The 18,643-nt window shown below is 39.1% G+C and overlaps 1 protein-coding gene across 1 annotated transcript in view; it reads left to right on the forward strand.

Annotated features, from left to right (window-relative positions):
• LOC140934536 (uncharacterized) overlaps nt 1–12,240 on the forward strand; it is a 77,002-nt gene extending 64,762 nt beyond the window's left edge. The window contains 16 exon segments of the mRNA XM_073384143.1: nt 265–591; nt 876–1,101; nt 1,822–1,886; nt 1,973–2,042; nt 2,861–3,175; nt 4,506–4,636; nt 5,130–5,183; nt 5,440–5,565; nt 6,079–6,102; nt 6,203–6,235; nt 6,439–6,573; nt 7,018–7,101; nt 7,776–7,892; nt 9,865–9,975; nt 10,522–10,605; nt 10,945–12,240. Coding sequence (XP_073240244.1) covers nt 265–591; nt 876–1,101; nt 1,822–1,886; nt 1,973–2,042; nt 2,861–3,175; nt 4,506–4,636; nt 5,130–5,183; nt 5,440–5,565; nt 6,079–6,102; nt 6,203–6,235; nt 6,439–6,573; nt 7,018–7,101; nt 7,776–7,892; nt 9,865–9,975; nt 10,522–10,605; nt 10,945–10,998 — 1,956 coding nt within the window. The 3' untranslated portion in view covers nt 10,999–12,240.
• The last annotated feature ends 6,403 nt before the right edge of the window (nt 12,241–18,643 follow it).

Genomic DNA, 18,643 nt, shown 5'->3' on the forward strand with positions numbered 1-18,643 from the left:
ACGTAATTTCACGAGCTGTTAGGCGAGTGAAATTTGAGACAATTTTGAAATATCACGAGTGGTAGTTATGCCAAATATCATGTACAAATCATGCTATTATTTGTTTATACTACTACCCGCAAAAGGTTTGTAATTTTCACATGTAGGTATTTCAAATTAAGCTGAAATACCACTGCTCTAAGCCAATCAAATTGCAGAAATTTCTCATGTAGTAGTATAAAAATGGTAATTTTGATGTTAACATCGTTTGTCTCTTATCATCAGGCCTTTGCACCATCACCTCCAGGAACTAAAAAGGCTAAGCGCTTTGTCGCACTGTTTGATTACGATCCTGACAAGTCCCCTGCGTCCGAGCACCCTGAACTAGAGCTTAAACTTAAAGAAGGGGATTGTCTTATAGTATTCGGCGATATGGACTCTAATGGGTATTTCGAGGCGGACGTCAATGGAGAGCGCGGCCTGGTTCCTAGCCTATACGTGGATGAAATAGAGGACGATAGTGATTCTGAGGTTGGGCTGGAGGAGCTTCTATCGAGGTCACTCAGAGCCCCAGTAAAAGATGTCCCTTCCTACAAAAGCAATGAACTCCTGGTAAAGAAATTATCTTTGATAACCTTGGATTGTCATATGGATTAAAGTAACGAGAGCAAAAGCGTGGTGTCGCAGCGAATAAGAGAGACTAGGGTCTGCTATAGTTTATTTTACATGAAATAATGTTAAGAAATGTAACCAATGTCAGATGATTGATAAACATCTACCAATCTAATATATTAACCAACGTTTTTCCCAATTAACTGGTTATTGCTCCGCAAGACCGAAATCAATCGGTGCTAGGTCGTAATGTTAAAGACTGACATTTCTTGTCATTTTTGCAGTTACAAAGAGAGAAGAAGTCCAGCGGCCGTATCACACCGTCATCTGACACTTCCTCTGAGGGTTCGGAATCGCGTCGGTGCATGGTGGCCCTTTGTGATTACGACCCTTATCAATCGGGTGCCTCTGGGCGGCCATCTCAAGAGCAGCTGTCGTTCAGAAAAGGTGACATCATGACTGTCTATGGTGACATGGATGTGAATGGGTTTTATCGCGTTGACCTCAATGGTAAGAATTTGAACAAATCATGAATGCAAACATAGAAAACAGTTCTACGGAAAATTAATAATCAGTACACTTTATACATGTACAAATGGCGCGTGGCGAAATGCTATGATGTCCTCAGCATATAGGGCATTACAAGTCTCGTCGGGGACTCAATTCAAAGGTTAAAACACTTTATAGCTTTAAAAGGTACTGCGAAAGACTTACTAAAATTCACTTAATCTATTCTATTATGTGTGGATCATGCCTTCTCTTTCAGTTAGCCATCCTTCACGGGCATTAAACGCGTCCAAAAACTGTCCAGCTACCACAGGGCTTGATAGTACAGCTGATTCTTGCAGGGTACTGGGTTCGAATCTCGTTCAATAATGTATTTGTTTGCTCTTCTTTCACACTACGTTAGTTACGGATATATTTGCGAGGGTCTTTGTGCATGTATGTGTTAAAGTATCGCTATAAATGGCATAGGGTATTTCATTGTTGAGTGGCCATAGCCTCCATGGGTTTCTGGGAGATCATAAATTTGGTAATGGTTTTGGCCGGGAACGCAGATTTCGCAGTTGTTAGACGCTGGTGATAAGGGGAAATTCTTTTTACCTTCTTCGTGTCATTTTGACCATGACTGAAAAGTATAACCAGAGTTCCTATTCTCCTTAGATAATTGATAAATCTATAGTGTCTCAAAGTATAATTTCCTTACCTATTGTTTGTTAATTATTTCAGGTCAATTGGGATTTGTTCCGTGCCACTTGATCGAGGAAGTTGCTCCATCTTCCTTCCTTCAAATCGTAAGCGCAATTGCTCAGTTGTATATTAAAATTTTAATTCAGACGTGTTGTATCCGTTTTGAGTTTATTTCTCTTTGGGTCATCAGGCCAGCAGCCGAGCTCCTGAACAGATCTTAGGGATGCTGGAGAAGATTCAACGACCACAGGAAAGAAAAGGTTAGGCAATGTTCGGTTAGCAGTGTGAGTTCGCTTTCGTAAAAGGCATGTTTTTTTGCCGTTATTATGGGCTCCGTCGCTTTTCATTGGAGAGGTAACTACAAACGGAGAATGGTAGTCAAAAGAGTTTTGGGTAGCGTAAAAAAAAATAAGACACGTCCATAAGAGGAGATAAAACGCAGCTAGCAAAAAAAGACAAAAACAAAAACAAAGAAAGAAGCAACAACAGTGCGCGTGTCTAGCTCAGTATAGCCTTCAGTTGCCATATCAGAGTATGAATCTTACTTGACGAAGAATTTATTGCTGATTTCTGTAACTCGCTTTTAAAGAAATAGTGATGTTATTGTCATTGTCATTATCATTATCATAAATATTATTATTAGTAGTAGTACCATTATTACATTTATTATTATTATTATTATTATTATTATTATTATGATTATTATTATTATTATATTATCACCATGATGATTATTACTATTATCATTATTATTATTGCGGGCGACAAAAGGATCCCACAATCCCAATCTCCAGGTTGTTATTAGGCAGGCGTTCCATGTATGTAGCCAGCATGAGTTTGGACTTCCACTAAGAATGAATGGAGCGCACATAACGCAATTTGATCATGCGCGTCTGGACCTTCTATCACTCGTAATCCTATCACGCTTGTTTTGATCATCTGTCAAACTTGAACAAAGCACGTTGGAGCAAATGCGTTTCGACCTTCGATCGTTGTCGTCCGCACTGCTTAACCTTTGGTTAATACTAGTTTATATCTTTACTTATTATTTATTTCATATTGATATGTTCATTACCAGCAGGAACGACGTCAGATGCGTTCACTCCTGCAGGTGCTGTCACCAATGGCTATTCAACGCATGCGCCTAGTGATGTCACGCTATCACGGGACACGCGGCTTCCCGTGAGTTCTCTTCCTAACGTAGGATTGGTCAGATTTAAACCATCACCGGAAGTTGCGAATTTAGGACCTTCGTCCAAAGGTGCGATTATTCCTGTCAACACAATCCAGTCTTCGCAACTAGCGGTCCCGTCCGTGGTACCTGAATCCTCGTTTTCTCCGTCCAAACAGGTTGTCCCTGTAAGTTCAAACAGGTCACGCTCGTCTCGAAAAGGTAGTGCGAATTGAAGATGTTGGTTGCAGTTGTTTTGAAACGCCATTATTTTCGTTTAGCTGTCTCAAATTTGAATTTCATTTTACCTTTTTTATTTTGCGCCTTTCTGACCGAAATTTGATGTAGTGAGTGTAAGAAGTCGCCCATTAAAATATTTTTTTTTTGTCCAAAATCGAAAGTAGGAACCCTGAATACTGAGAGACCATAGTGGAGTCTAATAAACCTAAATGGGCAGATTTATTTCGATGTTGTTGTTGTTGTTTTTTTTTTTCAGTTAACTTTGTTTTACCTTTGTTTCTAAATAATTAGCATAGCATATATTACCATACCCCAAAACAAAGGAAAAACAAAAATTTACCGATATTATGTGCATTAGAACATTTCTGCAAAAACATGAATCTGATTTGGATACTTTTGAAGAAAATCTGTTTTAACTGCTTAGATTTAGTAAATATTTATTTGAGGTCACAATGTGGTTAACCGTCAGCCGTCAAAAATGCAGACTAATATTAACCGTCAAAACGTTTCATGGTATTTTAAATCTCGCTATTTCAGCTGATCTTCACGGACTTTTGGCTCCTGAAGAATCTCCTCACTTGAAAAACCACGGGCCATGTTGTCAAAAACACTCTCTCTGAACATTACAAGACCTTACAACTTTGCCTATGAAAGGCCAAGGCAACCTCCAAAACGCAACAGTTAAATATTAATTATGCAGAAGTTAATATTTACTTTAACCCGTGAACTAAATTTTCACTAAATAACCGTCAACCGTCAAAAGACTCAAAATTTAGCTGTCAACCGTCAAAATTGAAAAAAAAAAAATAACCGTCAACCGTCAAAGCTACCACCCCATTGATACCATCTTATTTCCCACCATGGTTTTTGTCACCTTGCATTTCTGCGGTTTTTGGTGGGAAAAAACTTCCTTAAATATGGCTTGCAAAGAGATAAAAGATCACATATAATGATATTGACGCACTGGGACAAGAAATACAAGGCTTACATAGATTAAATGGAAATTTCCTCTGTTTTTCTCGTCCGAGTGCGGCTTTTGCTCTCCAGCATGGCGGCTTTGTAGCACGTGAATGGCTCGCTGCAAATGGCCCATAGATCGTTTTCAGTCACGTAGTCAGCAGCCTTGCAAATTGCTTGGAATAAAAGGAAGTCTTAACATCCCACAGGATTTTTTTCGTACACAAGCATGGCCGCCGATTCATTGTTTTGTACACAAATATGTCCGCCGTGACGTCATGTGAAAACGATCTATTCGTACATTCCAGATTTACATTCCAGGTAATCACTACTTCCCTTTCTTTCCTTCCTTTAGCTCGTCCCAGTCCACCAAGTTTGTTTCGAGTGCTTCGCCCAGTGAACCACGATGCTATGTTGTTGGGCTGGTCACTTCCAGAAATGGACGAGTTTGGGAGAAGTAATAATCTTACTGTAAAGGGATACAAGGCGAGTAAAGCCGGGTATTTGTGTTTGTAAGAACTGTTACTTGTAATGCAGGGTATAAAATGGCGGTAGCATTTTAAGATTGGTTTAAGTATATGGACGAAATTCCTAGGTTGTTTGCTCTCAGAGGATTACAGCTTAGACTAGCATACCATGCCTTTACCTAAAATAAACACTGTGCAAACAGACTGGCATGGGAGGCCCACTGGGTCTCTTAAACCTCGGTCTAAGACCTCGTTTAAAAGATTACTTTTTGTGGTTAACCTGTCATTCAAAAGAAAACAACTCAGTCGTGTTGAGATCTAAGTTTCGATCATAGAAAATGAAATAATGAATTGTAGGCATGCAACATTTTCATTTGGCATCGCTTTTTTGATGTGTTTTAAGCAGTATTGATAGTGTGTCGTTCGTCGTTATTTGGTATTTTACTTTGCTTATTTGGTAATGTCCAGTTTATTGCAGTCAAATAACGATTTTTGCTTGCATCTCCGTTCAGATTTATGCCAACAGTGAGGTACACCTTGAGGTTAGAAGCCCTTATATGGCCAAGGTATAAAGCAATTTTCAACGTTTAGTGTGAAATGCTGTAATTTCTTGTTACTTTTTGGTGATCGAGCCTTTATTATCCCTGGTAGTTAGTGAGTTCTGAAGATCAGTTTTGCCCGTCTTGTTTTTCTTAGATGTGAAACTTTTTTCCGAAAACTATCGAATTGCGGAGTTAGGGCAGATTGTGCTAATCCGCCCACTTTTCACTGATCCCACGTCCTAATGTGATTACACAATGTGTCGTATTTTCTCTTTACTAGGCGTTGGTCGAAGATGTTGATCAGCGTTTTCCTATAAAATTCAGCATAAAGACGGTGGCTGAAAATGGAAGTTCTTCCGAAGCAATCTCGGCTACGTTCAGCGACACCATTAAGAGAAGTCTAATGGTAAGGAGAAAAGTGGAAACTGGAATTTTTGCTGGTATCTGAGAAGGGTAACTGATGCCTTTCACCGCTTGCAAAATCATCATCATTATCATCATCATCATTTGATTGTAGCCTTCTTATTGATGGTGTGCGTATTTCCCCATACAATGTTACCGTAACTCGCCAGCAACGAAGTCGCTCATATAATTCGTGCACTATATTAAGTTTTGACGGATGTGTGCCTCGTTATTTGTGCCTGTGGCAAGAGAAACCCAATGAGAAATGCGTGTCTCTGTCGTTCTATGAGTAAGTTGTTTCAAAGAAACAAAGTAATCCTCCCCAACGATCTTGGGGAATAAACGCGTGACGAACCTCTAAGAACGTCTGCGTGGAAGGCTAAACAGTTTGCTCAATTTGGCTTTCTTGTGAGCGAGTGAGTGTAGGTAGAACAAGTGTTGAGACTTAACTTTCTTTGATTTCTTTCATTCAGTTACGTCCATACTAGCTCTTTCAACCTCTCTTTTTCTTTTGCAGGATTCCTATGGCGAGTCTTTTGAGGTAATTAAAACATTTCTCGTATGATTTTAGGAAAACGTTCTAGAAAGAAGCAATAAAAGTAGAGTATTAAGTTTTTTTTTTTTTGCCTACTTTTTTCAAGGACTCGGAAGACGATCAAAATCATTTTAGAACGGTAAGCAAAACTTCATGGCATTATGAATGTAAAAAAGTAATTCCCGAAAAACTATGTCCTTTGTGGTTACGTTTTCTTGTTTTCTCTCTCCATTTTTCTGGACTTTTTGTCATTACTTTTCTTAGATCCCGGGTGGATAGCTAACATTTAGTGCGAAGGTGTTTGCTTAATTGAGTTATGATACTGTTTATTTTTCTCTTCAGTTTGTGGCTCTGTATGATTACGATCCATTCAAAAGCTCTCCAAACCCGAACCCCGCAAGTGAGCTGAGCTTCAAAGAGGGAGATATTTTAAGAGTATTTGATACTTCGAGAAAGGATGGTTTCTTTGTCGGAAAGGTACGGATGTCGACTGCATCCTGTCTGGAATCACTTTTGGAATAACTTAAATATTGCCAATCTTTTTGTTCTATTTTTGTTCTTTTTTGTTTGTTTGTTTGTTTGACGACAAAAGCTTTGCTACCTGGCGACGGGAAAGCAGTTTTTCTTCATAAAGTGTTTGTTTACTCTCATTTCCTCCCACGTCCACAAATCTGGATGGTACATATGTCGCAGTAAATTTTTGTTCTTCCTCTGTTTTTAAGCATGGTAGTATTTGGTGAGATAGAAAAAATAACTGAAACCTATACATCTTTCAAGAAGGACTTTCCCAGTGATAATTAAGCTTAAGCTATTACAAATAGACCACGTTATTTTAATTTATTCAGTCAATTTATAAATTTATGCTACTGTTTCCTTACAATCAAGAAAATGTTTTCTTTGTTTACTTTTTGCCCATGATAGCTCAAGAGAAAGACTGGTCTCATCCCATCAAACTTTGTAGAAGAAGTTGCCGTCGCCTCTCCGCGCAGACTGGCTGCTGCGAAGGTAGTTCACGTGACCACATACCGCAGATAGATAATGATAACCACCATTATGTTATCATTATTATCAATGAAAAAGTTTCAACTAGGGTGGTATAAGTTGGTTTATGATACCCTAGATATTACGCTGTATATAGTTTCTTATTAGACAAATTATTTTCCTTTGAAGTAGATCGTGTGAGGTATTTTTCTTTGCTTAATTGGCTTGAGCGAATTCAGGGAATTTGCTCGAGCAAAGTCGAAAGGTTGCATATGAGAGATCCATTGTATTGTTAAAATGTTCAAATTATTAATCTTTTATTTTTAGTAACTTCCCATCTTTATTAACGGAAACAACCGAGTTCCCAAAAAATAATTCAAAATGGCTGTTTTGTAATTGCATCAACGGTTTATTTCTGTTGTGGGAAAAATTTCCTCGGAAAACAAAACATTTGCCCACGAAATCTTTTGCAACGAATATAATATATCGAAGAAAAGGTAGAACTGTGAATGCTCTTGACTTTTTTGTTACATATGAACCTAATAAACGACCTACCCCATCTATCACTAGCTCAGTGGGTAGGGCGCACTACCAATGTTTGGCATCTCCTTGCTCGCGACATCACGAATATTACATCTTCTTCCACTCACTATATTCCCATTGAAATCTCACAATGGTGTCTATTTTTTTTCCTCTAGAAGCGCCAGGCAGCTCTCTCCAGTCCTACCCGACCCTTCTCCAGGGAGAGTGGCTCGAGTGGAGGCATTGGTTCCCCTTCCCTCTCGCCAAAAGAACATGCGCCACTTCAAAGAAAGGTAAGAGGTGTCGTACGTATTCCAGTTAAAATTACTGAGAAGACACGCTTCATTTGGCTATAAAACACCCTTCGCGGTTTTTTCAACTTTTGACTGAGACCAGTTAGAGAAAATTCCGTCAACACCGCTGGAAAGAAAGCAATAAAATCAGTAAGGCTGCTAAGTTTTGTCAGTAAAGTGGTATGTTGAAAACTAACGAAGATATAACTTTGCAAAGATGTTTTGTGGAACAGGGGTCTTTTTTGCATGAGCATGCGCGACCGCTGACTTGTCAAAGAGCACGCGACCAGTGACAGTGACCGTGCTGCATAGTCATAGGAACTAAATTGTTCACTTTGAAAGCTTGCTTGAGATTGAAATGGTAGCAGGAACTTAGGAAAGACCTTCGTTGTACAAAATAAGTAAAGATCTGTTGATTTAAAGGGGAGACTGATGCGCTGAACGAGGTGAAAGAGCAAGTTTCTCAAGGATGTCTGACACGAACATGGCTGCTTGTTGTTGTTTGGCGCTCGACTCGTGTCTTGATTCCCCTTTAAGAACCGCAAAGTTTGGCATAGAATGCATTGCTGATGCGTACCTATTGAGCAAAATGTTCTTTATTTAGTGTTTGTCTATAAATCGGATGTAAATCGGTTTCTCGATGCCGTAGAGCATTTCTGGCAATAACTTGTTAATAGCTGATTTAGCCATATTTCGGGAGTGGAGTAATAACGATCAGCGGGCGACTGCCACGCCGTTTTCAGTTGGAATAGAGAGTTTTTGCCTTAAGTATTTTAGCGATACAAAGTTTGTTTATAGGAAAATTGTAGAACTTCATGTTTTTGCGTGGACTAACATTGTAACGCATCTTTTACAGGAATTTGCTTTTGGCCAGAACTTAAATGTTCTAATGATTTTTAACTTTTGGTCGGCATCACATGTTTACTGTACTTCTTGGGAAACCTAACCGTTTGTTTCATCAAAATCGGTCACAAGATTGGACTTTAATTTCGGTCCTATTGAATGCAGTTTTGACTGTGTCTCATTGATATTCATTTTTTTATTGTTCGGAGACATACAGAGTGACTACCACCAACATCTCACCAGGTGACTAATCTACGTCTCGTTTGCTCTTAATTTTGTAGCTTTAAAGTGCTTGGAAAATTGTAGAACATATATTAATTCACTGCTGAACTGAACATCGGCTTTCGCGCACTTCGAACCCGTTGAAATTTGCTGTTTTTTAATATTTATCTTCCTTTCCCATTTCAAAACAAAGAAAATTGAAAGTGTTTACTTGCATCAACAAACGTTTCTGCACTTTGTCTAGACTTTGATGAGGTCAGCGCAATCCTCCAGGCACTACATATAGGCGCGCTGTTGTCCAGGTCAAGTGGGGAGATGAAATTTGATAGTAGCTCGTGTATGTTAAAGCCGGTCTACTTCGCTTTTTTTTAGACCATGTTAGAGTTTTTTTTTTTGCAAACTACACATTTTGTTACATCACGAGTACATTCGCCAAGACCAACGAGCAAAATAATCGCTATGATAGCTTTGAGACGCGCCATTTTGATGAAGGCAAACCCTGTGGTGAGCCTCCATGCACATCGCTTGTTCAGCGGTCGCGCATGCTCATGCAAAAAAGACCCCTGTTGTTTTGTGGTGCTTCCCATCATCCAAATGTCTGTCAAATTTCGCGACTTTGCACAGTAAACTTCGAATTGGACTTGCCACATTTAAACTTGGTAAATATCCTAATTTTAGGGCGCTCTTTCCAGCAGTGTGGATGGATATTCCTTCACTGGTCTTTATGAAAAAATTGAAACAAATTGTGAAAGGGTCTTTTAAATTAATAAGATAATAAAAATACAGTTATGATCGGCTGGTGTAGTTCAAAAAACTAATTGTATTTTGTTTTGTTTGTATTTTTCTCCTTGTCTTGTTTTCTTTGCTTTCCTTTTTTTTCTATTTCTTTCTCCTTATTTTCTGCCAGATGATGGTTGCACTGTATGATTACAACCCTGAGATCCAGTCACCGCAAGATAACCCGGACTCCGAACTCGCGTTCAAAAAGGGACAAATCATTGCTGTTCTTGGGGAAATGGTGAGTAATGTTCACATCTATCAGAGCTAGGAATGGTGCGCGGCATTAATAAGATTAGGGTTTGAGGGCTCACGCTTAATGTTTGAAGCGCAGTTTACATGAAACAGTGCAATGTTTTCCCGTTTTCTCCTTAACATTTCTGTATTGAAAAAAGGAAGAGACATCTTAGCAATTTCATAAATATCGACGCTGTGATACGAAGTCAAAAAGGGTGGACTATAAGACCCGTTAGGTTTGGAACGAGAGTTAGCACGTTTTTCGTTAACTCTAATGGACTTCTTCCGTTAACGTTTACATTCGCCCCAATTTTCAATTTTAAGGTGCGGTCCTATCGCACAGCTAATACTGTTATATTTATGGGTGTGCTATTTCAGCTACACTCGAGTCTATGATGCGTCAATATATCGGAGAAAAAATACGAAGAATAGAAATGGTTTCTAGTCTCTAGTGAACGGAGTAAAGGGTATTGAAGTGGATCATTATAGAGCGGTTCTGTTCACAAAATCTCTTTTTCTCGTGGTAATATATATATTTTCTTTTCTCTAGCGCGCAGACGGTTTCTTTCAGGGAGACATGAATGGCCAATTAGGACTCGTTCCAGGGAGTTTTATTGAGGAATACACCAACTGGGTAGGTGCATGTTCATCAGACACCAACTTCTTAATTCATTGTTGAGTTATTTACAGGGAATGTTCAGTACAATCGCTGTTGTTTAATAGAGTTTAAGGGACTAAGATGAAGCGAATTCCGAATTCTCTCCATCTTTTTGGCCTTACAATAAGAATCCTTTATTGGACCAAGCTTGTTGGCCCAATATGCGTTGCTCTTTTTGTTGCGTTTTTTTTTTCGATCTCGCCTCGGTGAATAAAAACGCAGAAAAGCTTAAAATGCCCCCTTATGATATCGTCAGTAAGACCTGTAATATAATAGTACAAGCTTAATGTAACCTACGTTTAATTTGTTGCCTAGGGAACTGACAGTGGAAGGCCACATCGTCACCTTGGTGGACTGAACCGAGTCTAGTCTGCTCCCATTACCAAATTTGTTTGAAATAGAAAAGGGTATTTACCTAAAATCATCAATGACGTCATCCCGCAGTGCCACATTTTGGCAGGCTGTGGCACGCAACGCGTTATGGTTTAAATTAAGTTCTTCAATTATGTCGTTCTTTAGTATCTATGATGTTCTTAAATGTTTTACGCGAACTCCTCGTTTCAGTGTTAATTATTTTATTATAGGAAATCGAATTTTTAATTCTTGTACAGAATACCGAAATGTTATTGTAAACATCACTTCCGGGTAATGTAAAATTTCTTTCAAAGAGCTCTCACGTTTTATAGACATAATATATTATGAAAATTTTAGCGTAGTTGTATAGAAGAAAATATTTATAAGGATGGATATCAAATCTCAAAGTGATGTCTATCTTTTAAAATAAGCCAGTGATTTTACGTTACAGCTGTAAAGAGTCAGGTAATTATTAAGTAATTTGGTGTGTTATTTCTCTGCTCATGGTTTCCTTCCCTCACAAACTGTATTTGTTTTGTTTGAAAATGAGGCTACCTTTCTGCAATGATCTTATAACCAACGTATTTTTTTTTATTTTGTCTTCTCTTTCATCTAAAAAAGGCGTCGAAATGAATATGATCACCATATAGACCAGCTTGGGTTGAATTAAATCTTTTTGAGTCAGATGCGTCCAAGGTCAAGCGCTATCTGTTTGATACAGTCCAACCGGCTACAACTCACTCTCTATTTAGTGGACTGATACCAACGCCCCGGCGACCACTTGTCCCTTCCCTACAGACTATAAGAATCCAAAGGAAGTACTTCAAACAACGCACCACTATGAAAATGACATTGCCAACTCAAATACGAGGTACTGATATGTCTTGTCAGTAACCGTGTTCTCACATTGTCGGCGACTCTAAAAATGTGCTGCAGTTGGTATAGGATTTAATGAAGGCGAAACCAATTGTGGAATTGCACGTTTTTTCTAGGCAGCTTACTGGTGAACAGTGACAACAGATAGATGTAGTCTTCCCCTTCCAATTATGTAACGAATTCTGGCAGCATTCGCCATCCTCTTCCTAGGGAACGAAACTTCGCTTTTGTTTAAAATTAACCTTAAGGATTACGTTGCTTGGGTCATTTACCCTTCCACTTTTTTTCAAGTTTTGATAAAGCCCAGTCAGCGGATATCCACTGACACTACTGGAAAGAGGACCTTTTACGTAGGAAACTTACCTAGTGTAAAGATAACATACATTAAAAGCGAGCGGAGATTTTGTCTTACGAACTTGCACGTACTTTGACCCTCTATACAAAAGTCAGTAAAATTCGGCGTCTTTGCTGAGTTATATCTTCGTTAGCTTTCAAAAAGACGTTCAAACTTGGTATCTTTACTAGTGTTGAGGCTTTTTTTTTTCATCCCTGTTGTCGAATTTTCGCTAACTGGTCCTAGTCAAAAGTTGTGTTTTATTCAAGAACTTTCTTACTGTTCTCGACCTAGTTTCAGAAGCACTCATCAACCCCCCTCCGACCTCCCCCCCCCTCCCTCCCACACACACACACACACATAATAATGGTCCACGTCACTACGAGCACGCACACGCAGGCAACTTAATAGTGTTTGTGCTCATAAGAAAGGTGAGAAAGATGCTTGTTGTTACGCGTAGCGGTAGAAGAAAGGTTTTGGTCTCGTAACATTATTAAGCTTAAAATAACTTTAGAAATAGAAACCGACTAATGAAGGTGCTGGAGTGAAGGCCCGTCCACACGTATCCGGTTATTTTTGAAAACGGAGATCCCCGTTTAAGCCTTCCGTCTACAGGTAAACGGCTTTTTCACGCATCCAAAAAGCAGGATTTTTTGTAAACGGCTCCCCAGAGAAGATTTTTGAAAACGCTGGCTTATCGTTTTCGCGTGGGCGGAGGAAAACGGAGGTTTTTGAATACGATGACGTATTATATCATACAGCGCATGCTCTGTAAGGGACACTGTCGCATTTCCATCGCTTCAGGGTTCCTCGTGTTGATGAGAAAAAAGGACTTAAATCCGCTACATGTGGTCGATAATTTTAGAAAATCTCCGTTTTTTTAAAAAAAACAATATCCGGAGCGCATAAAGGGCGCGCACGTCATCGCGTTCTTATGCGCCCTAATTCCCCCTTTTTCCTTCCACTTCAAACGCCTGCCAGCATATTGACGTGTTCTTCTAGCAGTTAAATCGTTAATTGGTAAATGCGATGCGCTGCTCTGAACATCCGAGGCCGCGCCTTAAGTCAATAGCCTAGAAATTACAGGCAACGAAAAATTCGTCAGATCCTGAAAGGAAAATCACAGCTTGAACTATTGCTGTAATTTTGTACAGCCAAAAACACTGAACGATGGTGGAAACGTGTTCTGGAACTGATCTGTTTGATATATATAAAATCTTAGTTTTACCAAAAACGCTGTAATGACGCTGAATTATTGAAGTAAGGAATTGAATATAATCCACAGTTCGGATACTCAATTATAATTAATTTATTATTTTTTTATAATTTATTAATAATTGATTTATTTATTAATGTAAAATTAATTAAATCATAACTGTTACATGACTCACGGGATAGTAAAGGAACAGTTTTTAACTAACAAATCTACTTTTCGTCGTCGTCGAAACGTCATGTTTTGAAAGCGTTGCTTTTTATCCTTAAATGGTTCAAAAAATCTTTCCTTATGAGAAATCTACTTCTACTATTTTTTTTTTTAATTTAATTTTTAGCCCTTCCAGATTGTTGGAAAAAAACGGTTCCGTTTACGAAAAACTAATGAAACTGTTAGTCTACCCTTCTGGTGCAGAGAAATCAAATGTAAAGTTCCAGGAAGGATAAAGGTTTAACTTTTATCCAAACCCGCTCGATTTACTCACGAACCACTCATCGGCGGTGCTCAGGCTAAAACGATTAAAAAGAACATTTTGTAGAACGCATCAAGCGGATTTATGCCACGTGACGAAACCTAGCTTGAGAAAACAACGACATTTCTCAACGCCACCACTGGTTTCCCCGTGAAATGACGTCTGAAATTCCATACTGATGACGCGTCACTTGTCAGATCTGGGTGGTGTTTCTGATTGGTTGAAGAAATTCCCTTCGCCGTCACGACCAATTAGAATTACGCACCAAGTTGGACTAAGTTGCACCAAATAGCACCAAGGTACGCCATCTTACACCACGTTGCACCAAGCTGCACCAAATCTGCACCAAGTTGCACCAAGCTGCACCAAGTTGCACTAAATTTCACCAAATTGCACCAAGTTGCACCTAGGTGCACCAAACTGCACCAACTTGCACCAAGTTGCATCAATTTGCATCAAATTTCACCAAGTTGCACCAAGTTGCATCAAGTGTCATCAAGTTGTACCAGGCTACAACAATCTGTTCCAAACTGCACCAGACTGAACCAACCTGCACCAAACTGTACCAATTTCAACCAAGATGCACCAACTTGCACTAAGTTAAACCAAGCTGTACCAGTCTTCACCAAACTGCACCAACCTGTGCAAAGCTGTACCAACTTACATCAAGTGTCACCTAGTTCCAAGAAGCTGCTCTAATCTGCTCCAAACTGCACCAACTTGCTCTAAGCTGCACCAAGCTGCACCGGAGAAAAGTGAATGCCTCCCACAGTGCTTTGCGATCGTGTTTGTCACAAGATGGCGGAGTTTTCCTTTGCACGTTGTGTTTTTACGGTGTGTATGTGTCACAGTTTTGGTGGGTTAGAATCCCAACTAGAGGTAAGTGAGACTATTCATGCGTTCTTTGTCTTTTTATCTTTTTCCAAAATGAATCTTTACTGGAGTATTTCTTCTGAAACGTATATTTTTTCCTGTTTGAATTGTGATAATCCCGATCTGTCGTCGTTCACAGCCTAATATAAGTTTGAAGTTTCTTTTTTATTGAGGTATTGTTTAGTTAAGTTCGATATTTAAGTAATTCAAAGGTTTATGTTCTTATATATACTAAAGTGACCCAAAGTGACCCTGGAATTTGAACGTTTTGAAGGCCGGGAAATCGGTCAACTTTGGCGATCGATCGATCAGTTGATGTTGAAAGCCTTACCACAAAAAAATAAAGTAATTATAATAATTTTTGTCATAATAAATAACAATAATAAAAATACTTTGGTATCTAGGACTTTCAGGTGATATTGTTCTTTTGTTTATCATGCCGTAGAATATAAATTCTTAGAAAAAAAGAGAAAAGACAGAATTGTCAAAAAAGAAATGCATAGGAGCTTGAATAAGTAAAAAATAACTGAGGTATCAACTCAGTAAGGGAAAGTTCATTTAATATGACAAGGCGGGGGGGATGAAGATATTGAGGGGGGGCTCCGAAAACTTTTAGACACCCGAAGGGGGGGGCTCTGAAAAAATTGTTGCGCTAGGAGGGGGGGCTCCGAAAATTTGTATACTTCAAAACCAACACATGACATCATCATACAGATCGGATGGTTTTCAACTCAACAATTTAATGAACTGTGCAACTCAGCTATATCACGTGGTCTACAGATATAACAAATGTAGTCTCAGTAATTATTACACTCTTGTTCATCCCAAAAATGCTTTAGAAAATTGTATCACAACTGTATCTCAAGTTTGTCACAGTATAAACCATTGAAGACAATAACGGTAAATATATTTAATACAGTCTAGCGATCTTTTTTCAGGGGAGCAAAGGAATTGAAGGAGGAGGGGGGGGGGGGGGGGGGGGCTCTGAAATTTTTTCGACTACCAAGGAGGGGGCTCCTAAAAAATTGAACCGCTAGCGAGGGGGGCTGCTAAAATTTCAAGCTTCGAGTTTCAATATCTTCATCCGCCCCCCTTGTCATATTAAATGAACTTTCCCTAAAGATGCTTGCACTTGCTCGTCGGTTTACTTCGAGGTAAACTAACCAACCAGACCTGACTAAATTCGTGAGCTTATATTCTTGAGTAGAACATAATTCCTGAACAAAAGCCACAAAACCACGCTCTTGTGAGAATGTAATGCTTACTGAGGTACAAAGTCTTCAGGTTGCTCGAATTGGGAAAAGGACTTTCATCGGAACCACCAAGATAGCGCTATATGATTATGGACCGAAACGGAAAAGAAAAAGCAGCTTCAGCCTTCTTTTCCAACAATATAATGCCAGCTCAGTTATTTATTGCTCGACACAAGGACCAGGTGTGGTGTTCGACCTAAATGAAACCACTTCTAGCTCCTTTAATTTTTGCCGCTTTTGCCACTATAACCGCTCCCACTGCATTGCTTTTGAACACATTTTACAATCGTAGCAATTGCCCTGGTTGTTTCTTTCTTCCCTAGTGTGATTGTCGGACACTGGGAGGAGCTTATCCCGTCCTTCGTACACGTTTTACCTGGCGGATATTAGACTCATTTCTTTATTCAGATTCTTTAGTTAATCCTTTAAATTACTGCTATAGAGATCGCCGTTTTAGGAACACGGTTCTCGAGATGTAGAGGATCAGAAAACCAAAAGTCGCTGCAAATGAAGAGGAGAGTGTGGATGGGGTCAACTGATAGCTGAGAATTAGCCAAAATGTAAACTTTTAGCTGAGAAACGATAAGTTTTTAAACTGATAGCTGAGATTCTTTAAGCAACTTTCAGCTGAGACTAGAAAATTGTGTCTGGATTTCCTTTGGAAAATTTCCAAAAAAAAGCTAATTTGTGCATGGATATAGTCATAAAACCTTGACGGGACCATAACATCTACAATCGCGACCAAAACTTGTTGAGACCAATTGCTTTTTCGTCATACTTTCACTCGTTTGAGCTCTATCAATTGTCCGCGTGAAAATTATGCACTCGCACTCCCCACCCTCCCCCTCCCTCTCCCCTCATCCGAAGCTGGCTCTTTGTTCCTAGAAATGTTTGTAGACAAAAAACCCACCGCAAATAACATTGCTTGGAGGGGAGAGTGGAGGGAGGGGTATGAAATATGTTACCTTGGTTAACGCAGTGTGAAATTAAAGTATGTCGGAGTATGTCTCAACAGTTGCGACCGAGATTGTAGACCCAATGGCACTTGTTCTGCAAGAGTTGCGTGACACTGACACCAATAGTGATTTCAGTGAATTAAATGAAGTCCCTGTTGGCCGTGCTTGTACAACAAGGCCAGGAAGAGTTCTACGGGTATACCTTCGTTTGGATATTTAGGGTATCTCATATATATCGACGCTTCTGGTGTCCATTTCATTTTTATGTAATAACATTATTCCTTGGAACCTAGGGCAATTATTTCGTCACTCAGTGGATGATTTTTTCAGCTTTTCCACAACGCTCTAAAACTTATCAACATTTTTTTTTCATTTTGTCACCGGTGGGTAAAGACACTTTAAGATTTATGGAATAACGATGCTCTTTTAAAAACAATCATTCTGCTGGAAACGCTTCCGAATTTATTTAATACTAATTAATGTATGCGTTTTTTGAATGCAAAATAACAAGAATAAAAAAATGAGGAAACAGATTTAGCTAAGGTTAATCAAAGTCAACTGTTAGCTGATCATGAGAAATGGCCAAAAATTTAAGTGATAAGAAATGGGCGACAATTTAGCTGATAGCTGCGATTCAGGGACCTCCATCCTGACCCTCGAAGAGGTGAGATTCGTCAAACGAAAAAAACTACTTGGTTCAATGAATGTAGACAATCCCTTTCGTTTAGAAAGATCTGCATCCTTAGTTTTATTCCAGTTCAGGTCTCTCAAAGTGTCGCTTAAAAGAACCATATCAGCTCCCTCGGTTTATAACGATGATCGTTTGGCGAATGCAAGTTTACAAAACGAAGAGAACTGGTCTTGTTGAAAATGACTATATTCATTATTCTCCAACTTTTAGATAACTTTTCCGTACAAGAATGACTCTTAATAACCAGAGGTCCTTTCCGAGATATGCAGACGATACAAAACCGATCTGAACTCTCTAACGCCTATTTGTACCACGTGTTCTTGAACTATCACCCAGTCCTGTCTCGTTTACAACAGGTCTCTTTGCTTGCCAAGATCTGTACCCTGTGATTTCCGGGTACCGAGAAGTACTCCAGTTTCCCATCTCCTCTAAAAATAACATTTCCAAATTCTAATTCGGCCAGGAATGGTGCACGAAGAAACGCTTTGTGGATGTGCTACCTCTAAATCATTATCTGTTTATTCGTTTATTTATCATTTCCTACCCCAATAATTCTCGAGATTTGTCCGGGTTCAGTCTTCTAAGAATAAGAGACGCCAAGAAAATGAAAACAGAGCTGAAAACTATATGTTTCTAACCACTTTTAGGTTTGTTTGGAGTAACTGCACTAACATATGACTATGGAATCTACAAAGACTTAGAAACGTTCGGCTGCGAAATATTTTTCAAAGAATGAATTTGTTAGTAGGAGGATTTTGACAGACACCATCGAATAATCGTACTCACGTACTAAAGGAAAGTAAACGGCGTCATATATATTATGATTTAACCGCAAACTCTTTGAGACCAATCACACTTGATGAGGCATAACACCGTTCCAGAAAATGATCCCTTTATAAAGCAAAGTGAAAGAGAGGTACCCACAGGCATGCAACATGAAATGAAATAGAGTGCAAACCCTTTGATCGCTTTCGTAAGCTACGTTTACATAT

This window comes from Porites lutea, chromosome 4 (genome assembly GCF_958299795.1).
Source record: "Porites lutea chromosome 4, jaPorLute2.1, whole genome shotgun sequence".
Taxonomy (NCBI): Eukaryota; Metazoa; Cnidaria; class Anthozoa; order Scleractinia; family Poritidae; genus Porites; species Porites lutea.